At 54.0% G+C, this 19426-nt stretch overlaps 2 protein-coding genes across 5 annotated transcripts in view; one reads left to right on the top strand and one right to left on the bottom strand.

Moving 5' to 3' along the window:
- Positions 1-19426, bottom strand: part of LOC104327274 (uncharacterized) — a 124989-nt gene that overhangs the window by 26966 nt on the left and 78597 nt on the right. The gene's annotated exons all lie outside the window — the stretch shown is intronic.
- LOC142365228 (scavenger receptor cysteine-rich domain-containing protein DMBT1-like) lies at positions 43-10718 on the top strand. 4 transcript variants are annotated; one of them, XM_075445878.1, is made up of 9 exons: positions 43-146; positions 706-3073; positions 4453-4773; positions 5379-5708; positions 6131-6445; positions 7403-7717; positions 8125-8439; positions 8875-9248; positions 10334-10718. In XM_075445878.1, the coding sequence occupies exons 2-9, from the start codon at positions 3001-3003 to the stop codon at positions 10463-10465; spliced, it is 2175 nt and encodes a 724-aa protein (XP_075301993.1). In that variant the 5' UTR covers positions 43-146; positions 706-3000; the 3' UTR covers positions 10466-10718. The 4 variants fall into 4 exon arrangements, with proteins under 4 accessions (XP_075301993.1, XP_075301994.1, XP_075301991.1 ...); XM_075445879.1 differs by having other exon boundaries at positions 8875-9189; XM_075445876.1 differs by lacking the exon at positions 10334-10718 and having other exon boundaries at positions 8875-10324.

The following is a 19426-nucleotide window of genomic DNA, read 5'->3' on the forward strand; positions in this document are numbered from 1 at the left end:
CCGACTGGGCCGCGCCGCGCGCCGAGCCACGCCCACCCCCCCCCGCCGCGCCGCGCGCACCCGGTGGCCGGGCCGGGCTCGCGCGGGGGCTCCTGGGAAATGGAGTCCGCGGCGGCGGCGCCATCTTGGAGCGGGGAGGGAGGGAGGTGAGGGGCCCACAGCGGGCTGAGAGGACCCGGGGGTGGAGGTCCGCGGGGAGTTGGAGGGACGGGGGCCTGGGAGGGTTCGGGGGGCTGGGAGGGGTTGGGGGAATGGGGGGGGATCAGGAGGTTGGGGGGGCTGATGGGGATTTGGGGGGCTCAGAGGGGTTGGGGGGCTCAGGGGGGTTGGGAGAACTGAGGGGGCAGGAGGTTGGGGGGCTGATGGGGATTTGGGGGGCTCCGAGGGGGTTGGGGGAACTGGGGGGGCAGGAGGTTGGGGGGCTGATGGGGATTTGGGGGGCTCCGAGGGGGTTGGGGGAACTGGGGGGGCAGGAGGTTGGGGGGGCTGATGAGGGTTTGGGGAGATCAGAGGGCTTAGGGGGGCCATGGGGGTTGGGGGGAATTGGGGGGCTGGGAACGACTTGGGGGGGGTCCCCTGGGACCTCCCGGAGGACCCAGTGCCACTGGTACCTGGGGTGGGGATGGGAACAGGCAGGATTGCCCTGTCCCCCTTGTCCCCAGTCCCCCCCAGAACCCCCCCCCAGTGATGTCCCCTCTCCCGCAGGCTACCCCCGGAGGTGGACAGCGGCCACCCTGGTGGCAGTGGCTGGGGGGTCCCCGCTGCCCCCCATAACCGCCCAGGGACGCTGGAGCTGGGCATGGGGCAGGGGACCCTCCTGCAGCTGCTCTCCTGGGCCACCAATGCAGGGGGGGCTGCCCCACATCTCCCCCTTTGCTCCCGCACCTCTCCCTGCCCCACGTCACCTGCCGCTCCATGGCCACCTGCACCTTCTCCGTCCTTACATTGTCCGTCCTTGTGCGGTCCTTACATCGTCCAGCTTCACGCCGTCCGGCTTCACGCACCCTCTGGCTTTGGTAGCAGCGAGTGTCCCCGGCTGTGCCCTATAGATCCCTGAGAAGCCCCTCCAGCAGCCTCAGTCTTCTCTTCCCGGCAGCCTGGATCTCATCGCGGCTGAGGAGGAGCCCAGGTAGACAGTGAAGTCCTTCACCTGGCCAGACCTGTGGATCAGAACGTGCTTCTGACCCACCTTCCCTGCGCACGTGGAGCATGTCAGGTGTCCCTGTCCTCCAGCCATCTCCATCCGCACCCTTGGGGACCTCATGCAGGATGCGAAACACCTGCCCCGCCTGCGATGCTGGAGGTGACGCTGGAGATGATGCTGGAGATGAGATGATGCTGGAGATGACCCTGGAGGTGCTCCACCACACGTTTCCCTGCCTGTGTACACATGGCATTGGCTGCACCAGTGGGACAACTGAAACTCTTGCTCTTACCCCTGCTCCTCCATGTCTTCTGGTGCCACCTTCTCTGGAGCAGGAGGCTTCTCCAAGGATCAGAGGCATCAGACAAGACTATTCCCCTCCCAACGAGGTGTTCCCTGCCTCTGATGGTGACTACTGCTCTCGTGGCAATGTTTGCAAGAGAATGCTCCCCCAAAATCAGCGCCCCGGCCCGAGGAGCAGTGTGGGAAATGACTTGAAACCCAGATAAAGGGGGTACAGCAAGCTATGACTTGATTTCTTCCTACCTTGGTGGCCATTTCCACCTTATTCAAGTTTGTTTTATTTTATTTAAACAACCTGGGGAAAATAAATAATTGGCAAAAGGAGCTTGCTTTGCCTACCACCCTCCATACAAAGATCTCCCCAAACGTTTACCATGAGGCAAGCGTTTCTGGGGGTGGTTGACACCAAGCAGCCATCACCAATGTCCATCACCTGGCTGTGGGCTCCAGCTCACCTTCAGTGAAGCCCAAAACTGAATTTGTACCTCAGTCAGAGCTTTATTGGGGTGAACCCACGGTTTGTTCCTGAGGTTGAATCCTAAAAACGACCCCAAGTCAATGCCTGCCCCAGCTGTTTTTGACCGAGACACAGTTGAAGTCCTTGGGTCAACCATGGAGACCCAATCCCCGACCTAGGTGAGCCAAGGAGGAGGGAAGAGTCATGAGGAAGACAGGAGCTTAAGCCAAGCAACAAAGAACAAGAGCTAGACAGGAGGATGTGGCCTCTGGCGTCCTCTGCTCAGCAATTAATAGTTGGGAGATCCTTGACTGACCTGCTGCTGGTTGTGGTCCCATGGGCATGTCTGCAGCCTCACTGCCCACGTTTGCCTGTGGGGACAGAGAAAACGACCTCTTGCATATGGCCTCAGTAGGTTGGGGCCGAATTCCTGCTTTAGATCTGAACGAGAAAGTGGCTGAAATTGGAAGAGGCTGCTCTCCTGCCCTGCCAAGAGCACTTGCTGCCTGTCCCAAGCCTCTGAGATGCTCCTGAAGGGTTGCCATGCTGGTGCCCACGGCTGATCTGGTCTCAGCCCCCTCGGTGGGGCGAGACCTGAGTCTGCTTCTCATCAAGTCGACAGGCCATCTGATGCTCATCCATCTTCCTGGCTGTTGGCTATGGAGTCCACATCGTGTATAAGCAGACACACTCGCTGGGGCGAAGCTAAGACCCTACATCCAAGCCCTGCAACTCCTCCAGCCCTCCCCATCCCCTTTCTGATGTCCTTTTGTGCAGTGGACCCATGGTATGTCACCCACAGCAGCTGTGTCCAGAGGTTGTTTGCTGGTCACCAAACATCAAACTGAAAGCAAAAGATTCAGTTCCCCTTCATCTACTGGACTCCATGTGATGCAAGAGCCACTGGGAAGCCAGGGGACAGAGCAGCAGGGAAAGCATCCTCTCCCAGCTGCCTTCATCAGGTCTTCAGCATATTTCTTCTCCAGCTGGTGATGGTGGACCTGATCTCAGCCTCTGCCAAGCCTAGCTCTTCCTGCACCCCTGCCAGGCTAGGAGCAGCTTCCCCAAAAGTCCTGTGCTGTCAGCTGGACACCCTATGGACGACAGACTGTCCACCCACGCTGGGCTTGGGGCCATAGAGATCTTCCTTGTCCTAGCAGGGCTGTGTGGTGAGTGCTCTCTCATTTCCCCTGCTTTTCCCCCTCCCCAGTGCTGGTTGCATGCCGCATTTTGGCATGCCACAGTGCTGCCACTCCTCTTCATTTCTGGGTGGTTTGATTGTGGTTGCTGCAAATTTGTAATGTGCACGCTTAGAGCAACACCCATGGTTTCATGGTTAAAGTGCACATGTATACCAACCCGTGGTTTCACGGTTTCTTAGGGTTCTCGTGTAGACCAGCACCCGCGGTTTCATGGTTTCTTATGGTTCTTGCGTAGACCAACACCTGTGGTTTCATGGTTTCTTAGGTTTCTCATGTAGACCAATACCCGTGGTTTCATGGTTTCTTAGGGTTCTTGCATAGACCAGCACTGATGGTTCATGGTTTCTTAAGGTGCATGTGTAGACCAACACCCACAGTTTCATGACTTCGTAAGGTGCTCGTGTAGAGCAACGCACATGGTTTCATGGGTGCTTCTGCAAGTAGGGTAGATGCAGACCTGCCAAGCCCAGCTGCAACAAGCAGCCTTCCTCCAGCTGATGGCTGCAGAAGTCTTGAGGCTCCCTCAAAAGTGCCAGTATCTTCTAGAAGGTGCGTGCCACGAGGTGCGGAGAAATTTTTACGGCGGTAGAGTCGCACAGCACATTATGAATAAGCAGTGAAAAGTGGGAAAGGTGTAGAAACCCAGGGCACTGAGCATGTCGCTGCCATTTCAGTAGTGCTGATGATGGGCTATGGAGCTTGAATGGCCAAAAACCGAGGAATGGGCTTTTACCTGCCCTGTGACGGGGAAGGAAGTATCATGGTGCTGATGCGCTTGGGTCAGGCTGATCTGAGGAGGCAGGATGGGTGCTTGCAGAAAATAAGGAAGCCCTTTGCTCGGCTCCATTCCTTACCCTGGGGTCAAGGCTGTTCATCCAGCAGAGCCAGGTTAGAGCCGTGGGTGCAGAGTCCCTGGTGCCTTGTGCTCTGGCTGCAGAGTCTTGCTCAAAATCCCTCCCACAAAAAGTCTGCGACTCAGTTACTCATGCTGCTGTTGCGCTTGGGGAGTTCATCCTGCAACCTGTGCAGAGCCAGGCAATTGAAAAGCAATTAGCAGTGCACTTAAAAAGCAATTAGCAAAATGTCTTCATGTATTTTGGCCTTCCTGGTTCTGAAGGACTGTATTCTCAGCTGGAGGAGCCTGGAGCTTGCTCAAAGGCCGGGTGCCATGCGTCCTCCTGAAAACACAATAAAATTATAATTGTGTCTTTCTCTGTCTCTTGCTGGTTCTTTCCCATTCCTTTTGGCCAAAAAGTGTCAAGATGCTTTCCCAGCTGCTGCCTGGCCTCTTCTTTGGCATGACTTCTCATTGACATCTCCTTCCCTTTGCTCTCCATTGTCACCAGTGTCAGGTCCTGCTGACATAAGGCTGGTGAATGGCCCTGACTCCTGCACGGGCCAGCTGGAGGTGTTGTACAACGGCACCTGGGGGACAGTGTGTGATGACCACTGGGACCTCGACGGAGCCCGCGTGGTCTGCCGGCAGCTGGGCTGCGGGATGGCACTGTCGGCCGTTGGCGGGGCTCGCTATGGGCAAGGAGTAGACCCCATCTGGCTGGACAATGTACGCTGCGCCGGGACGGAGGCCACCCTTTCCGAGTGCTGGGCACAGCCCTGGGGAGCCCACAACTGCAAGCACGGGGAAGATGCCAGCGTCGTGTGCGCGGGTGAGGAACATGTACCCACCGTGGCTTGCATCAGCTGCTGTGGACAACCAAAGGGTTAAACAGCACGCAGGACAACCATCTCGCCCCTTGCTGTTGACTGGTCGCCACTCCTTGTTGACTGGTCGCCTCTTCTTGTTGACTAGTTGCCTCTTGCTGTTTACTGGTTGCCCTTTGTTGTTGACTGCGTGTCCTCTGATGGTACAGTGAGTGTAGGCAACCAGCTCACAGACAGACATGTACCTATGGCCAATGGCAGGTAGGACCCTTAATTTTGAGCTGGATGTTGCCCCTGTAGGTAGGCAGAATTACTCACTTCCTACCTAATTTTGTGAAGAATTAGCCTCTTCACGCCGTTGCTTCAGGCAACTTCCAAATGCTGTTCTGACCTTCCAAAGCTCTCCACATCTCCTGGCATCGAGGCTGCAGCTCCCTGGCCATTTCTCAGCCCAGGAGCCTCCTGGCTTCACGGGGTTGAATCCCTTCATGGGCACAGCCTGTTGGATGCCACCCAGGCTTGCTGGGCAGGAGACTCTGCTCCTAAGTATTGCCAGTGATGGCATGCCCAGCAAAATCTCTGACCATTTGCTCCCTGGGGCTGTTTGCAGGGGCACCTGCTCCAGGTTCAACCCCTATCAGGCTGGTGAACGGCTCAAGTTTCTGCTCCGGCAGAGTTGAAGTCCTCCACAATGGCAAATGGGGCACCGTGTGCGATGACAACTGGAGCTTGATGGACGCCGAAGTGGTGTGCAGGGAGGTGGGCTGCGGCCAAGCACTGTCAGCTCTGTTCAGGGCTGCCTTCGGGCAGGGGTCAGGACCCATCTGGCTGGATGAAGTAAGCTGTGCTGGGACGGAGGCTGCCCTTTCTCTGTGTCGAGCCAGGTCCTGGGGAAGCCATAACTGCAACCACGGAGAAGATGCTGGCGTTGAATGCACAGGTAACTCTTGACTCCTGCCCAACCAGGGCTGGCACCCAGGCTCTCATAGTCTCTTTTTTTTTTTTTTTTTGAGGGAGGGGTGGAGAAAAGAGGAGAAGACCTTTGAAATGGTCCTGGATGTAGGTGTCTCCATTGCAGCCCTGCCAATGAAGGCAGGAAGAATCCCCTGATGGGTGGGTGTGTGCTGGGGAAGGGAAGAGGGAGCCTCAGAGGTGATGTCCATCCAGATGCCACCTGCCAGGGCGAGAGATGAGTCTGGGGAGGTGGTGAGCTCCTGAGGGGAGCCTCCTCTTCTCATTTTGGGTGGACAATCTCCTCGCCCTCCAGCCGTGAGATTCTGGGATGATTGAAGGACCGAGCAGCTCCAGCCCTGTCATCTCACCTGGGACATCCAGATGGTTTTGGTGATTGTCTCTTCTCAGAACCGACACAGGTCCGTCTGGTGAATGGCTCCAGCCGCTGCTCAGGGCGAGTCGAGGTCCACCACAACCAGAAGTGGGGGACAGTGTGCGATGACAACTGGGACCTGAGCGATGCCGAGGTGGTGTGCTGGCAGTTGGGCTGCGGGCTGGCTGTGTCAGCCCCTGGCAGGGCTCCATTTGGGCAAGGACACGGTCCCATCTGGCTGGACGAGGTGAACTGCACAGGGACGGAGGGTGCCATCACTGAATGCAGCTTCAAGCCCTGGGGAGCCCATAACTGCCACCATGGTGAAAATGCAGGTGTCGTGTGCTCAGGTAAGCCTGGTCCAGGTCATGGCTTCAGGGAGAAGTTTTTCTGTAGGTACACTTGTGTCTAATTTCAGTTTGCTTCCCTCTCTGCGCACGGTGTGTTCCTTTGGGTATAACTCCACTGCAAGCAACTGTCAAAAATGCTTGGGAGGTGAGGTATCTCTGCTTCTGTAGGCATCATATCAATGGACTATCTGGATGCAATCCTGTGCATTTGTGGTAATCTTCTATCACGCCTTAAAATGTTGGTTCTCAAGTGGCTTGTTACGCCCATCATGCACCCCTGCTTTGGATGTTGAAGTGCCTGTTGTCAGAGGAGGCATTTGGCCATCGATGCTTGCCATGCATGGCTGCAGGCTTCTCCATATCTATGTCTCAAGCTTCTTCTGGATCTCTAGAGGTAGTCCAAGGTGGAAAGACATCCCTCCTCATCTCTCCAGCTTGTAATGGGATGCCAGCCCTGTCTTACCAGAAGAGAAAAGCTGGGTGACTTCAGGGAATATTTGCAAGGAGCTGCAGTAGAGCAGAGCAGGCAGAGGAGCATTATGGAAAGACTCTCCTCCTTGTCAGAGCCAAGCCAGTCGGCCATAATATGACTAGAGTAAATAAAGGCAGGTTTTTAAAGTCTTTCCTCTTCAGATGTGTTCTCCGAGGGAGTAGTCACCCTAGCAGACCTTTGAATCACACTCATAGTTTGGACGTGGGTATCCCAGAGTCTTCTTGGCATTGCCCAAGGGAAACGCTCTCTGTGAGGCATCCCACAGTGTTTCTACCTTCTCCTAAGTACAATCAGGTCTTTCTGTTGTTTCCAACTGAAGATGCTGATGTGGATGGGGGAAGCACGATTATGCACTTGTACCTTGTATGGTTGCACATCGTCGCCAGCACCAGCAGGGCATCTAGTTCAGAGGGCCGAGGTACACCAATATCTCCCTTTATTCATTTTTGTCATTCCCCCTTTAGACCCCAAGGAGCTACGGCTGGTGAATGGCCCGAATCGCTGTGCTGGGCGCCTCGAGGTGCTTCACAACCAGCAGTGGGGGTCTGTGTGTGACAACGGCTGGGACATGAAGGATGCCAAAGTGGTGTGCCGACAGCTGGGCTGCGGCGCTCCGATATCTGCTCCAGGCTGGGCTAGGTTTGGCAGGGGCTATGATCCCATCTGGCTGGAGACAGTCAGCTGCAAAGGGACAGAGACTGCCCTTACCGAGTGCGGAACCCAGGTGTGGGGCATCCACAACTGCCACCATGGGGAAGACGCCAGCGTGGTGTGCTCAGGTGACTCTCTCACCACATTCCTCCTCTGTGTCCGTAGAAAGAGCTGTGCCACCACCAAGCCATAGATCCCTTTGCTCCAGAGGGCAAGGGAGTGACAATTCCTTTGACAGTAATAAAAACAATGCTAATAGTGGTAGTAACTGCAGTAATGACAAGGGGTGCGAGGGCGATCCCAACACTGCTGCTTCTTCCACCATCCCTAGCTCATTTTTAGACCAAGTGGATAACCACTGATAATCTCCATGCTGTGAATGACCAAGCTGGGTCCCACGGGAATCCTTGTTTTGTAAAGGTGTCATGTCAGGGAGACAAGAAAAGAGGGGGGCATGGTCCTGTGTGAGATTGCATGTCCAGGACGATCTCCAACAGAACTTTCTGAAGGGTTGTTGGTGTCCTTATTTTTCTAGACCCGATGGAAATTCGGTTGGTAGACGGACCAAGCCGCTGCTCCGGGAGGGTCGAGGTGTTTCACCAGCAGCAGTGGGGGACGGTGTGTGACGATGAGTGGGACCTGCGCGATGCCGAGGTGGTGTGCCGGGAGACGGGCTGCGGGGCGGCGATGGAAGCCCCAGGCTCGGCTCACTTTGGCCGGGGACGTGATCCCATCTGGCTGGACGAGGTGAACTGCACGGGGAGCGAGTCCGCCCTCTCCGAATGTGGGGCCAAGCCCAAAGGAGACCCCAATTGCTACCATGGAGAAGATGCTGGTGCAGTGTGCTCAGGTAGCTGCTCTTCCTCTGCTGGTGAGCTCCTGGGTACCAACACTGCAGGAGCTCTGGGACCAGTTTTCCTTGCTTCTCTCCGAGGGTGTTCTTTCCCCGTGGGAATCCTCCTATCTCTGAGGGTGGAGAGGCCCTGGCACAGGTTGCGCAGGGAAGCTGTGGCTGCCCCCGCCCTGGAAGTGTTTGAGGCCAGGTTGGGTGGGGCTTTGAGCAAGCTGCTGTGCTGGAAGGTGTCCCTGCCCGTGGCAGGGGGGTTGGAGCTAGATGATCGGTAAGGTCCCTTGCAACCCAAACCGTTCTAGGATTGTAAGTGCGAGGCGAGGCAAATGCTGAGCCTGTGGGGCTTCCTCCTCCTCCGTCTCACACCCAACACTTGCTGCCTGCGTCAGTCGGTGCAGCAGCACAAGGCGACTCCTGTCTGTCTGTCCATTTCAGAGCCTGCCGAGGTGCGGCTGGTGAACGGCTCCAGTCGCTGCTCTGGGAGAGTTGAGGTGCTGCAGAGCCAGCGATGGGGAAGTGTGTGCAACGACGGCTGGGACCTGGACGACGCAGAAGTGGTGTGCCGGCAGCTGGGCTGTGGGACGGCCGTCGCCGCTCCACCCAGAGCTCATTTTGGGATGGGGCCCGAGCCCATCTGGCTGGACGATGTGAACTGCACGGGCAGCGAGGCTGCCCTCTCCGCGTGCAGGGCCAGACCCTGGGGAGAAAGTAACTGCAACCACCAAGAAGATGCCAGCGTGGTGTGCCTGGGTAAGCCACCTCAGAGCCCATCGTGGTGCAGCGCTGTAAAGAGCAAGGCTGGCACGTGGGTAAGGGCAACGAAGCTGTTGAAGTGTGTGGAGAACAAGTCTTCAGAGGAGCGGCTGAGGGAACTGGGATTGTTTCGTGTGGAGAAGAGGAGGGTGAGGGGAGACCTTATCGCTCTCTACAACTACCTGAACGGAGGTTGTAGTGAGGCGGGTGTTGGTCTCTTCTCCCAAGTAACTGGCGATAGGACGAGAGGCAATGGCCTCAAGTTGCGCCAGGGGAGGGTTAGATTGGCTGTTTGGAAATATTTCTTGACTGAAAGAGCGGTCAGGCATTGGAACAGGCTGCCCAGGGAGCTGGTGGAGTCCCCATCCCTGGAGGTGTTCAAAACACGTGCAGACGTGGCACTTGAGGACATGGTTTAGCAGGCATGGTGGTGATGGGTTGATGATTGGACTGCATGATCTTAGAGGTCTTTTCCAACCTTAATGATCCTCGAAGTCAGTGGAGAAAGACCTCCGCTCTGCTGACGTTAAGTCTCTCGCCTCTGTAGAGGAACCAATTTCAGGTTGTCTGAGAGCAGCAGCTCCCCTGGTCACCGTGAGGACTTTCTCCCCGGACAACAAGTGTCCATCCCCAGGCACCACCTTGCTCTCCCCTAGAAGCCTTCAGCTGGTCCCTCGACTCTTCTGCTAGGAGCATCCTTTCCTTTTTCATACATGCACGGTTCTAACGTGACACAGGTGATCACCGTGCCATCAAGCCCATTGAAGCTCCCCTCTACCTTGGGTCCAATAATTGTGTCTGTTCCTGAAGTTTTAGGGCTGTGGTGGAGATTCTTGGAAAGTGGGGTTGAGCAGTTGGTGTTGCCTGTGTTGAACGTCCCCATGTTGTCTTGTTGAATGTCCATCACGTTGATGAAGTGTGGACCAAATGATGGATCAAGGTTGGTTTCTGCAAAGCAGTCTTCATGTCTGAGTGCTGGGATGGGCGATAGTGGTATGCTCTGTGCTGCCACTGTTGTTGACCAAGCCAAAGTGATTTGTGCTGTCTCCACCGAAGAAAGCATCTTCAGTTGGTCTTATTAAAAACGGGAAAATTCAGGCTGCATGGAACAAACCATCAACTGAGTCACCATGCTTTGCAGGTTTTGTGCACATGGAGGAGCTGGTTGTCTCTGACTCATCTATCTCAACATCTGGAGAAGAGCAAGCAGCAGCCAAGGTGGCTCCTGCTGAGGATGCCAACAACAAGACAGTCCAGCACAGCCTGTGACTAGCCCAGACCTAAAACTCCAGTGATGAAGCTCCGTACCAACATACAGCTCTTTTTCCAAGGGCTCTGTACCACCTAATCTTTACAGAGCTACGTCACGAGATGCACCACCCATCTCCATGCCCACCTCGGTCAGTTACCCCGAGCGATACAAGACATGACGCACACCACGTGGTACCGATGGTCTGCACGTAGAAGAGATGTGATGCACAGAAATGTAAAATTAATTTTTTTCAAATTTCTCTTTCGATATTTTTTTGAAGCATTTGTGAAAATAAAAACATTCTCTGAGACTCAAGTGGTGTTTTACTCTTGGAGGGTTTTTCTTCTTTTTTTGTTTTTTCATAGCCAGTCAGTGGAGGCTGAAAAGTTTACCCTGAAGTATATGCCAGGGGCTTGCTACAGCAGGGTAAGTTGAAGAGTTTAGCAAACTCCACCTGAAAGCTCAGTTTAGGCTTCACGCAGGTATTTCCAGAAGTAGGCCAACCCAAGTGGTTTGGGACTACGAGCAGCTGAGCAGGATCCCATGCAATCACCCTACCGTGTATTGGCAGGAAAGTCCTGCTCACGAAGAACCAAGAAACTGGGTTAGCAGCCAACCAGTGATGTGATCAATACGGTTGCTATGGTGGGGTAAAAGCATGAACATCTTCAAGGCAGGGGAAGAGAGGAAACGGGGGATGCGCGCTGGGTTGCAGGGGCTTAGAAGATGAAGGCTTGGAGTGCCCTGAGAGGACTGTTTGCTGATGACATAAAACTGGGAGGAGTGGTGGATACACGGGAAGGCTGTGCTGCCATTCAGCGAGACCTGGACAGGCTGGAGAGTTGGGCAGAGAGGAACCTGATGAGGTTCAATAAGGGCAAGTGCAGGGTCCTGCACCTGGGGAGGAACAACTCCATGCACCAGTACAGGCTTGGGGTGGACCTGCTGGAGAGCAGCTCTGCGGAGAGGGACCTGGGAGTGCTGGTGGATGACAAGTTGACCATGAGCCAGCAGTGTGCCCTGGTTGCCAAGAAGGCCAATGGCATTCTGGGGTGCATCAAGAGGAGTGCGGTCATCAGGTTGAGGGAGGTTCTCCTCCCCCTCTACTCTGCCCTAGTGAGGCCCCATCTGGAGTACTGTGTCCACTTCTGGGCTCCCCAGTTCAAGAAAGATGAGGAGCTACTGGAGAGAGTCTAGCGGAGGTCTATGAGAATGATGAGGGGACTGGAGCATCTCTCCTACGAGGAGAGGCTGAGGGAGATGGGCTTGTTTAGCCTGAAGAAGCAAAGGCTGAGAGGGGACCTAATAAATATCTTCAGGGTGGGTGTCAGGAGGATGAGGCCAAACTCTTTTCAGTGATGCCCAGCAACAGGACAAGGGGCAATGGGCACAAACTGAGGCACAGGAAGTTCCGTCTGAACATGAGGAAGAACTTCTTCCCTCTGAGGGTGACGGAGCACTGGAACAGGCTGCCCAGGGAGGTTGTGGAGTCTCCTTCTCTGGAGATATTCAAGACCCACCTGGACGCGGTCCTCTGCAGCCTGCTCTGGATGACCCTGCTTTGGCAGGAGGGTTGGACTGGGTGACCCACAGAGGTCCCTTCCAATCCCGACCATTCTGTGATTCTGTGATTCTGTGACTGACCAAGGTGGACAACAGAAGATAGCTTGCACAATGTGTGGAAATCATCTGTCAAGGGAAATGAGGCGTGCATAAGGAGCCCAAATGGGCCAAAAGCTTGGAGAGCTAATGAGTAAAAGATGATCCTACAGTACGCAGGGCGCTTGCAAAGGCGACTCGGACAAGACTATGGCCAAGTCTATGGCTGTGGTATATATGGAGGAGTGCTTAAGGCTTGTGGAAGTGCTTCTCCGAGTTAACTCTTTGTGTTAAACTTCTAGTAAGCCTTGCGTGAACAGTTCATAATTCAATTGATGGTGATGTTGGGAATTTTCAGTTAATACCTGCATGGATATGGGTTGGTCCTGGGCTCTGTTACACTAAAAAGGAGTTGCTCAGGGCACACGCTCCCTGGTTTCTGCCACTTTTCCAGGTCCTATGCTCACTTTTCTGCTGTTCCCTCAATCTGAATGTCAAGGGCCCCAGTCTTCCCCATGGAAGGGGGCTTGGCAGCGGGTCATCAGGGGCCCAAGCTTTTTCTGGGGAGAGGTGTGATATTGATGGGGTTTCTTTTTCCTCCTCACCTCCTTCCATTTTTGGAATTACATGTTTTCTGACATACCTTCACACTTTGTTCTTCCTTTATCTGCCCACAAATCAATATTGCACCCAAACTAACTATATATGGGGCTTTTTCTCTGTGTTGGGTATTTGTTCTATGTTACCCCTAAAACTGTTTCTGTCCAAATTCAGGCCTGCAAGCTGACTATCAGTGAACTGCTGATAGCCTTAGGCTTTCCAGTGTGCCCCATCACTTATCACCCCATGCCTATCCTCTACACCGACTTGTGTTTTTCCACTTCTCAAGGCTTCTGCTGTAACACCAGCTTCATGTTTCTCCCTGGGTTTGAGAGCCCCAGGACACCCTTAGCTGTCCTGCACTCCATGGGCTGCTTCTGGAGGATGGCAGGGACTGCAGCAGGGCTGGATCCTTCACTCCTTATCCCATGTCCCAAAGCCATCTCAGCCAGTCTTGTCTCCCTGGACACCCAGATCCTGGCACCATGACCTGCGGTATGCAACACTTGGTCCCTTTCATGCTGCAGAAACACTCCTTATCAGCTGAAACACACCTTATTTCAGGCACTTTGGGATGAAAACATACATCAGAATTAATAGTTCTGCCATAGGCTGCAAGGACATCCTGTGCTGACCCCTGGCTGCCTTGGTCCTGCTTTCTGCTAATAAGCAGGGTAACGGTCATTCCCCTAATGACCCTAATGAGAGTAATCGAGATGCACGCAGCAGGCTTTGCAAAGTTAGCTTTTCTTTCTTCTTGTTCCTAAAGCTGTGGCCCAGGGTTATGCTCTACCTACGTCCACCCCTAGAAAGCACAGTTCCCTTTTCAGCCTTTTCCCGGCACGGTTTAGAGGAGTTCAGCTCCAGGATCCTCCTTTGCACAGCTGGGTGGTCATCTCAGGCTGCTGCAGAGCCTCCCACTCCTTCACCTCCTCTGCGGATGAGCCATTCTGGACACGTGCCTGGGTTTCTCCAGTTTGATGCAACCTGGATATTTGACCAGGGATGTTCATATGGCTTTTTGCAGAGGGCTGGGAGGTGAGACAGGAGATCCAGCCACCGATGTGGTGGGACGGGCAGTCCACCCATCACCCAACATCTCCTTGGGCACTATGACTCTACAACCTGCACATCCTTGAGGTTGTATTTAAGGCCCATGGAGATGGCAAGAAAGGGTTGGGAGAGGGGTAAAGCTCTTTTTAAGGGTAGAAATGGAATCCGATAGTTGACTGCATGTGTCTAATGGCACTGAGGGACATAAGGGCACATTGCAAAAAGGAATTGAAACCCACACGCAGGTCTCTGAAACATCCAGGGTTGGGGTGTGCAGATGCTATGTGCATTTTCCAGCCTGCTCCTGCAGTCCCTTTCAGTGCCCTCTGCAAATGGGCCCTGGGGGTAACTCCGGTCCATGCCTTGATGCCCCAGAACACGGACATTTCTGACCCATCAGTCACGCTGCCTTCCCATAGGGTGATAAATAAGGCAACAGCCCTTGCTAATAGAGATAATTCTCCACGGGACTATCCATTTTTGTGTCTCCTGAGTATCACTGTGGTGATGATACCATGGGAGGAAGCTCCTTTGGCAGGCCCTTGGGGGAGGTTCACTGTGGAGGGCACCAAGGGATGGGCAGATGAAGGGGTAGGAGTCAGTGTCTGGGCAGGCAGCGATTTGCTTTGTATCCTCCCCCCCTGCTCCTCAGTTGCAACCATGACACCGAGCACAGCATAAGTCCCTCCCCAGTTACTATCTCGTGCTCCCTCCCAGCCCTGGTGGAGCTGGACTCAGTCCCCGGAGAGTCTGCGAGAGCAGCTGGAGCTGCTTGACTGCCAGATCCAGAACCACAAGGATCCTCAGTGGATTTGGGGTGGATCCGAAAGGCTGCCGGGGCATGCAGCAACCCAAATGTACAGGGATGATGAGGGGTGAGGGGCATCAGTTGTGTTGGAGAAAATAATGTAATTGCCAGTATCAGGCAATTTATACTAAAATTTTCAAACTGTGAGCTTCTTCCATCTGTGTTCCAGCTGATGGATTTTCCCCAGATCGAGTTATTCCTTGCTATCTCTTCTTTATCTAGACAGAGTTTGCAATAGATTCATTCATTATTGAAGGGGAGGATGAGAGTTTTCAGATGCTTCAGATCAGCAGAAGACGCTGAGATGCGAAGGCCAAGGGGTAGCACAAGACGAGTCCGCAGTGCATCAGCTGTGGTGGGCTGAAGCATGGAGATGCTGGCACGTGCAGGCCTCAGTCATTCGCAAAGATCCTGCGTGCTCAAGTGCAGTTGTCTGTGCTGGGCTGCCATTACAGTCATCGAGAACAGTCAGCAGAGAAAAATGAGCCACACAAGAGGACCCTGATGGCTTCTTCCATCTTGCATCCCCACCTTGCAGAGAACAGTTCACAACGCTCAGCTCTTGGCACATACATGATCTCTTTGCACACCCTGGAAGGTGCCAGCAAGTTTGGAGACTGCAAGGCAGTGGCAGGATAGTGTTTCCAGCTGCTTGTCCTTGAGTAATAAGGTGATTTTCTGCCATCTAGCTATGCATCCATGCAATGCAATGCAATGAAATTCATGGTGCACCATGTCTGGCTTTTCCTTTTCCAGTAGGCAGCTGCAAACGAGTTCTCTGAAACCTCCATCTCCATGTGCTGCAACAAAACCCCAACAAAACATTGCATACCCTAAGAAGAGCACTGAGGAGAAGACAGGGTGTATGATTTTGCTGCAATACGCAATTCTAGTTCTTCCATGTCTTTTGTAGTGTGTGTCACCATGTCTCAGGAAGAGTTTACTGCAACTAGAGCGGGTCCGGAAACTGCACAAAGAAATGGGAGTTTCTGGAAGCTGCTGCCCTAGGGAGGGTTGTAGGGGCTGACGCTGTCAGCTAGTTCAAAGAGAAATTAGGCAAAATTGTGAACAATGTGTCTAAAAGCAGACGCTAAAGGGAACATGCTTAACGCACGAAGTCTAGATGCTGGGAGGCTGGAGGCCATCAAAAGTGGCCTGGTTTACATGTTGACCCCATTTCCTGTGCCACTTATGGATTGGGTTGGATTGAACACTTCTCAGACCCATATATATTGTATAACTTACTTTTAGCTCTTACTTAGGAATGAAATTAAAATTGGTCAAATACTTAGTCAAAATGGGCATCCCTCAACCCCAGACTTGCTTCTGTGTCTCTGTGTCACAGAACCCTTAAAATGGGTCTGTGAGGGATGTCAGCAGGGCTTGCAGTCCAAGTCTCTCCAAGCTGTGATGTTTGAAAAGCTCTTGCACCCTCCCACCACCGAAAGCATGGACGCACGAATCTCTTTTCACTTGCACCATACAAATGCAGTGAGGGTTGGGTTTCAAAATGAAGCTGCTGGGATAGCAGTGCTGAAAGCGGAGCATGGTTTGGGGCTTTTTTTACCCCTCTGTGTGCTGTCCTACTTACCAAAACTGATTTGTTTACCCCGGACATCAGTGATTTCATGAGCATCATGCATCTCACACGTTGCAAGACTTCACAACCCAGCCCCCGCAGGGATGCAAACTCACTCTGTTCTTCTGGCTTCACAGTTCTCGCACCATGCTTGCATGGCTTCAGAAGCAGATGTCAGACCATCCAGGCTCGTGTTTCCATCTTGAAGGGTGCTAGTAGCTGTGCAAGCAAATCACAGGGGCAAGATGTCGTGCCTCCCTGCTGCGTCATGCCAAGGCTGAACCTTAATTACTTGGGGAGGAGGAGTAACAAACTTTCCTGCAACCCCCAAGATGATGTTCAGACTACAGGGAGCTGGAAGTGAGCACTGGGGCTCCTCTTCTTGGTATGAGCAGCGAATTGCAAAGATAAGGGAGCTCTCTTTGGAAAGGCTTAAACTTTGCAGTCACAGAAGGTTGAAAATTAATGGTCATCTTCCACTGCAAAGCAGTAAGGATTTTATAGGGGCTGGGATGTATCCCTCTGAACAACATGGACTGCATGGGGCCAGAAACCTCCCTCTCCAAGTGCCCAGCTCAGCCCTGCGGTGCAGGCGTCTGCCACAGCAGGGAAGATGCCAGTGCTGTGTGCTCAGCCAGCCCTTCCCCAGGCCACGTTCGCTGCTGGGAACAGCACGGAGCATCCTTTCAGGACTGCTGTTTTTTTGCTGAGACTCTTTATATTTGGTTTCGGTTCTTATTGTACAGCCGTGGGAGCCCATGGCTCTGGGGACCTGGCAGCCCAGTAGACTGAATGGGACATAGCTGTTTCCCATCTCACATTTGTAAAGAGGGAGGTTGTGCCCCATGGGGTCATCTCAGAAATCTTGATGCCTGTGGTCCATTGCGCCTGGTGTCACAGGGGCTGTAAGCTGGATTTGAGTGGAGACAGCCCAGGGAGGGGGTTTGAAGAGAGGACTCGTCCCTGGACGATGGGTGACCTTCCTCCCTGGCCAGAAACTAAGAAGAGAAAGGAGCTGCAGGGTCCTTGACTGCGGCGTGGGGAAGTGTTGAAATCCCCCCTTTGCTCCCTCTGCCAGGCATGCGTGTGCCCAGCTCCATCGTCTCCGACATCTTTGTTGGCCACATGGACAGTGGGATTGAGTGCACCCTCAGCAAGTTTGCTGATGACACCAAGCTGAGTGGTGCGGTCGACATGCTAGAGGTAAGGGATGCCATCCAGAGGGACCTTGACAAGCTTGAGAGGTGGGCTTGTGAGAACCTCATGAAGTTCAACAAGGCCAAGTGCAAGGTCCTGCACATGGGTTGGGGCAATCTCAAGCACAAATGCACACTGGGCAGAGAACAGCCCTGGGGAGAAGGACTTGGGAGTGCTGGGTGACCAGAAGCTCAACATGACCTGGCCATGTGCTCTCACAGGCTGGAAAGTCAACCATATCCTGGGCTGCATCAAGAGAAGAGTGGCCAGCAGGTCGAGGGAGGGGATTCTGCCCCTCTACTCCGCTCTGGTGAGACCCCACCTGGAGTCCTGTGTCCAGCTCTGGAGCCCTCAGCACAGGAAAGAAATTGACCTGTTGGAGTGGGTCCAGAGGAGGCCACAGCAATGATCAGAGGGCTGGAACACCTTTCCCATGAGGAAAGGCTGAGAGAGTTGGGGTTGTTCATCCTGGAGAAGAGAAGGCTCCAGGGAGACCTTATAGCAGCCTTCCAGTACATGAAGGGCCCTGCAAGAGAGCTGGAGAGGGACTTTTTACGAGGGCACGTAGTGATAGAACAAGGGGTGATGGCTTTGAAAGAGGGTAGATTTAGATTAGATATATAGAAGAAATTCTTTACTGTGAGGGTGGAGAGGCCCTGGCACAGGTTGCCCAGAGAAGCTGTGGATGCCCCCTCCCCAGAAGTGTTTAAGGCCAGGTTGGATGGGGCTTTGAGCAACCTGGTCTAGTGGAAGGTGTCCCTGCTCACGGCAGGGGGGTTGGAACCAGATGATCTTTAAGGTCCCTTCCAACCCAAACCATTCTGCGAGTCTATGATATGATGGTACGGCCACTAGCCCTCTTTGTCTAGTGTCGTAGTCCCAGGGCTTGGCAATGCTGTGCTCTCCTTGCACCAGCCTCAGGGTGTGGGAAGACTCCTTGCCCCATAGCCATGCCTCCAACCCCACTCTTGGGATACAAAAGCCCGCAAGTCATGCCAGAGTCCCTGTGACACCTCATCCTGCTGCTGGCAGGTGGAAGAACTATTCACTGAAAACTCGAATTATGTTACAAGCATGGGGATGTTTAGCACAAACCCATTACCCAACTCAGAGGTCGGACTGTAAATTCCCCAAATCCCCTTAAACTCAGGATGAGAATCAATGCAGCAGGGATGTAAGAAACAGAATCACAGAATCACAGAATAGTAGGGGTTGGAAGGGACCTCTGTGGGTCATCTAGTCCAACCCCCCTGCCGAAGCAGGGTCACCTACAGCAGGCTGCACAAGACCTTGTCCAGGCGGGTTTTGAATATCTCCAGAGAAGGAGACTCCACAACCTCCCTGGGCAGCCTGTTCCAGTGCTCCGTCACCCTCAGAGGGAAGAAGTTCTTCCTCATGTTCAGACGGAACTTCCTCTGCTTCAGATTGTGCCCATTGCCCCTTGTCCTGTCACTGGGCACCACTGAAAAGAGCTTGGCCCCATCCTCCTGACACCCACCCTTCAGATATTTGTAGGCATTTATAAGGTCCCCTCTCAGCCTTCTCTTCTTCAGGCTGAACAAGCCCAGTTCCCTCAACCTCTCCTCGTAGGGGAGATGCTCCAGTCCCCTCACCATCCTCGTAGCCCTCCGCTGGACTCTCTCCAGTAGCTCTTCATCTTTCTTGAACTGGGGAGCCCAGAACTGGACACAGCACTTCAGATGGGGCCTCACTAGGGCAGTGTAGAGGGGAAGGAGAACCTCCCTCGCCCTGCTGGCCACACTCTTCTTGATGCACCCCAGGATCCCATTGGCCTTCTTGGCAGCCAGGGCACACTGCTGGCTCATGGTTAACCTGTCGTCCACCAGGACACCCAGGTCCCTCTCCGCAGAGCTGCTCTCCAGCAGGTCCACCCCAAGCCTGTACTGGTGCATGGGGTTGTTCCTCCCCAGGTGCAGGACCCTGCATTTGCCTTTGTTGAACCTCATCAGGTTCCTCTCTGCCCAGCTTTCCAGCCTATCCAGGTCTCGCTGAATGGCAGCACAGCCTGCTGGTGTATCCACCACACCTCCCAGTTTGGTGTCGTCAGCAAACTTGCTGAGGGTACATTCTAACTCTTCATCCAGGTCGTTGATGAAGAAGTTAAACAAGACTGGGCCCAGCACTG

Source organism: Opisthocomus hoazin, chromosome 33, assembly GCF_030867145.1.
Source record: "Opisthocomus hoazin isolate bOpiHoa1 chromosome 33, bOpiHoa1.hap1, whole genome shotgun sequence".
NCBI lineage: Eukaryota > Metazoa > Chordata > Aves > Opisthocomiformes > Opisthocomidae > Opisthocomus > Opisthocomus hoazin.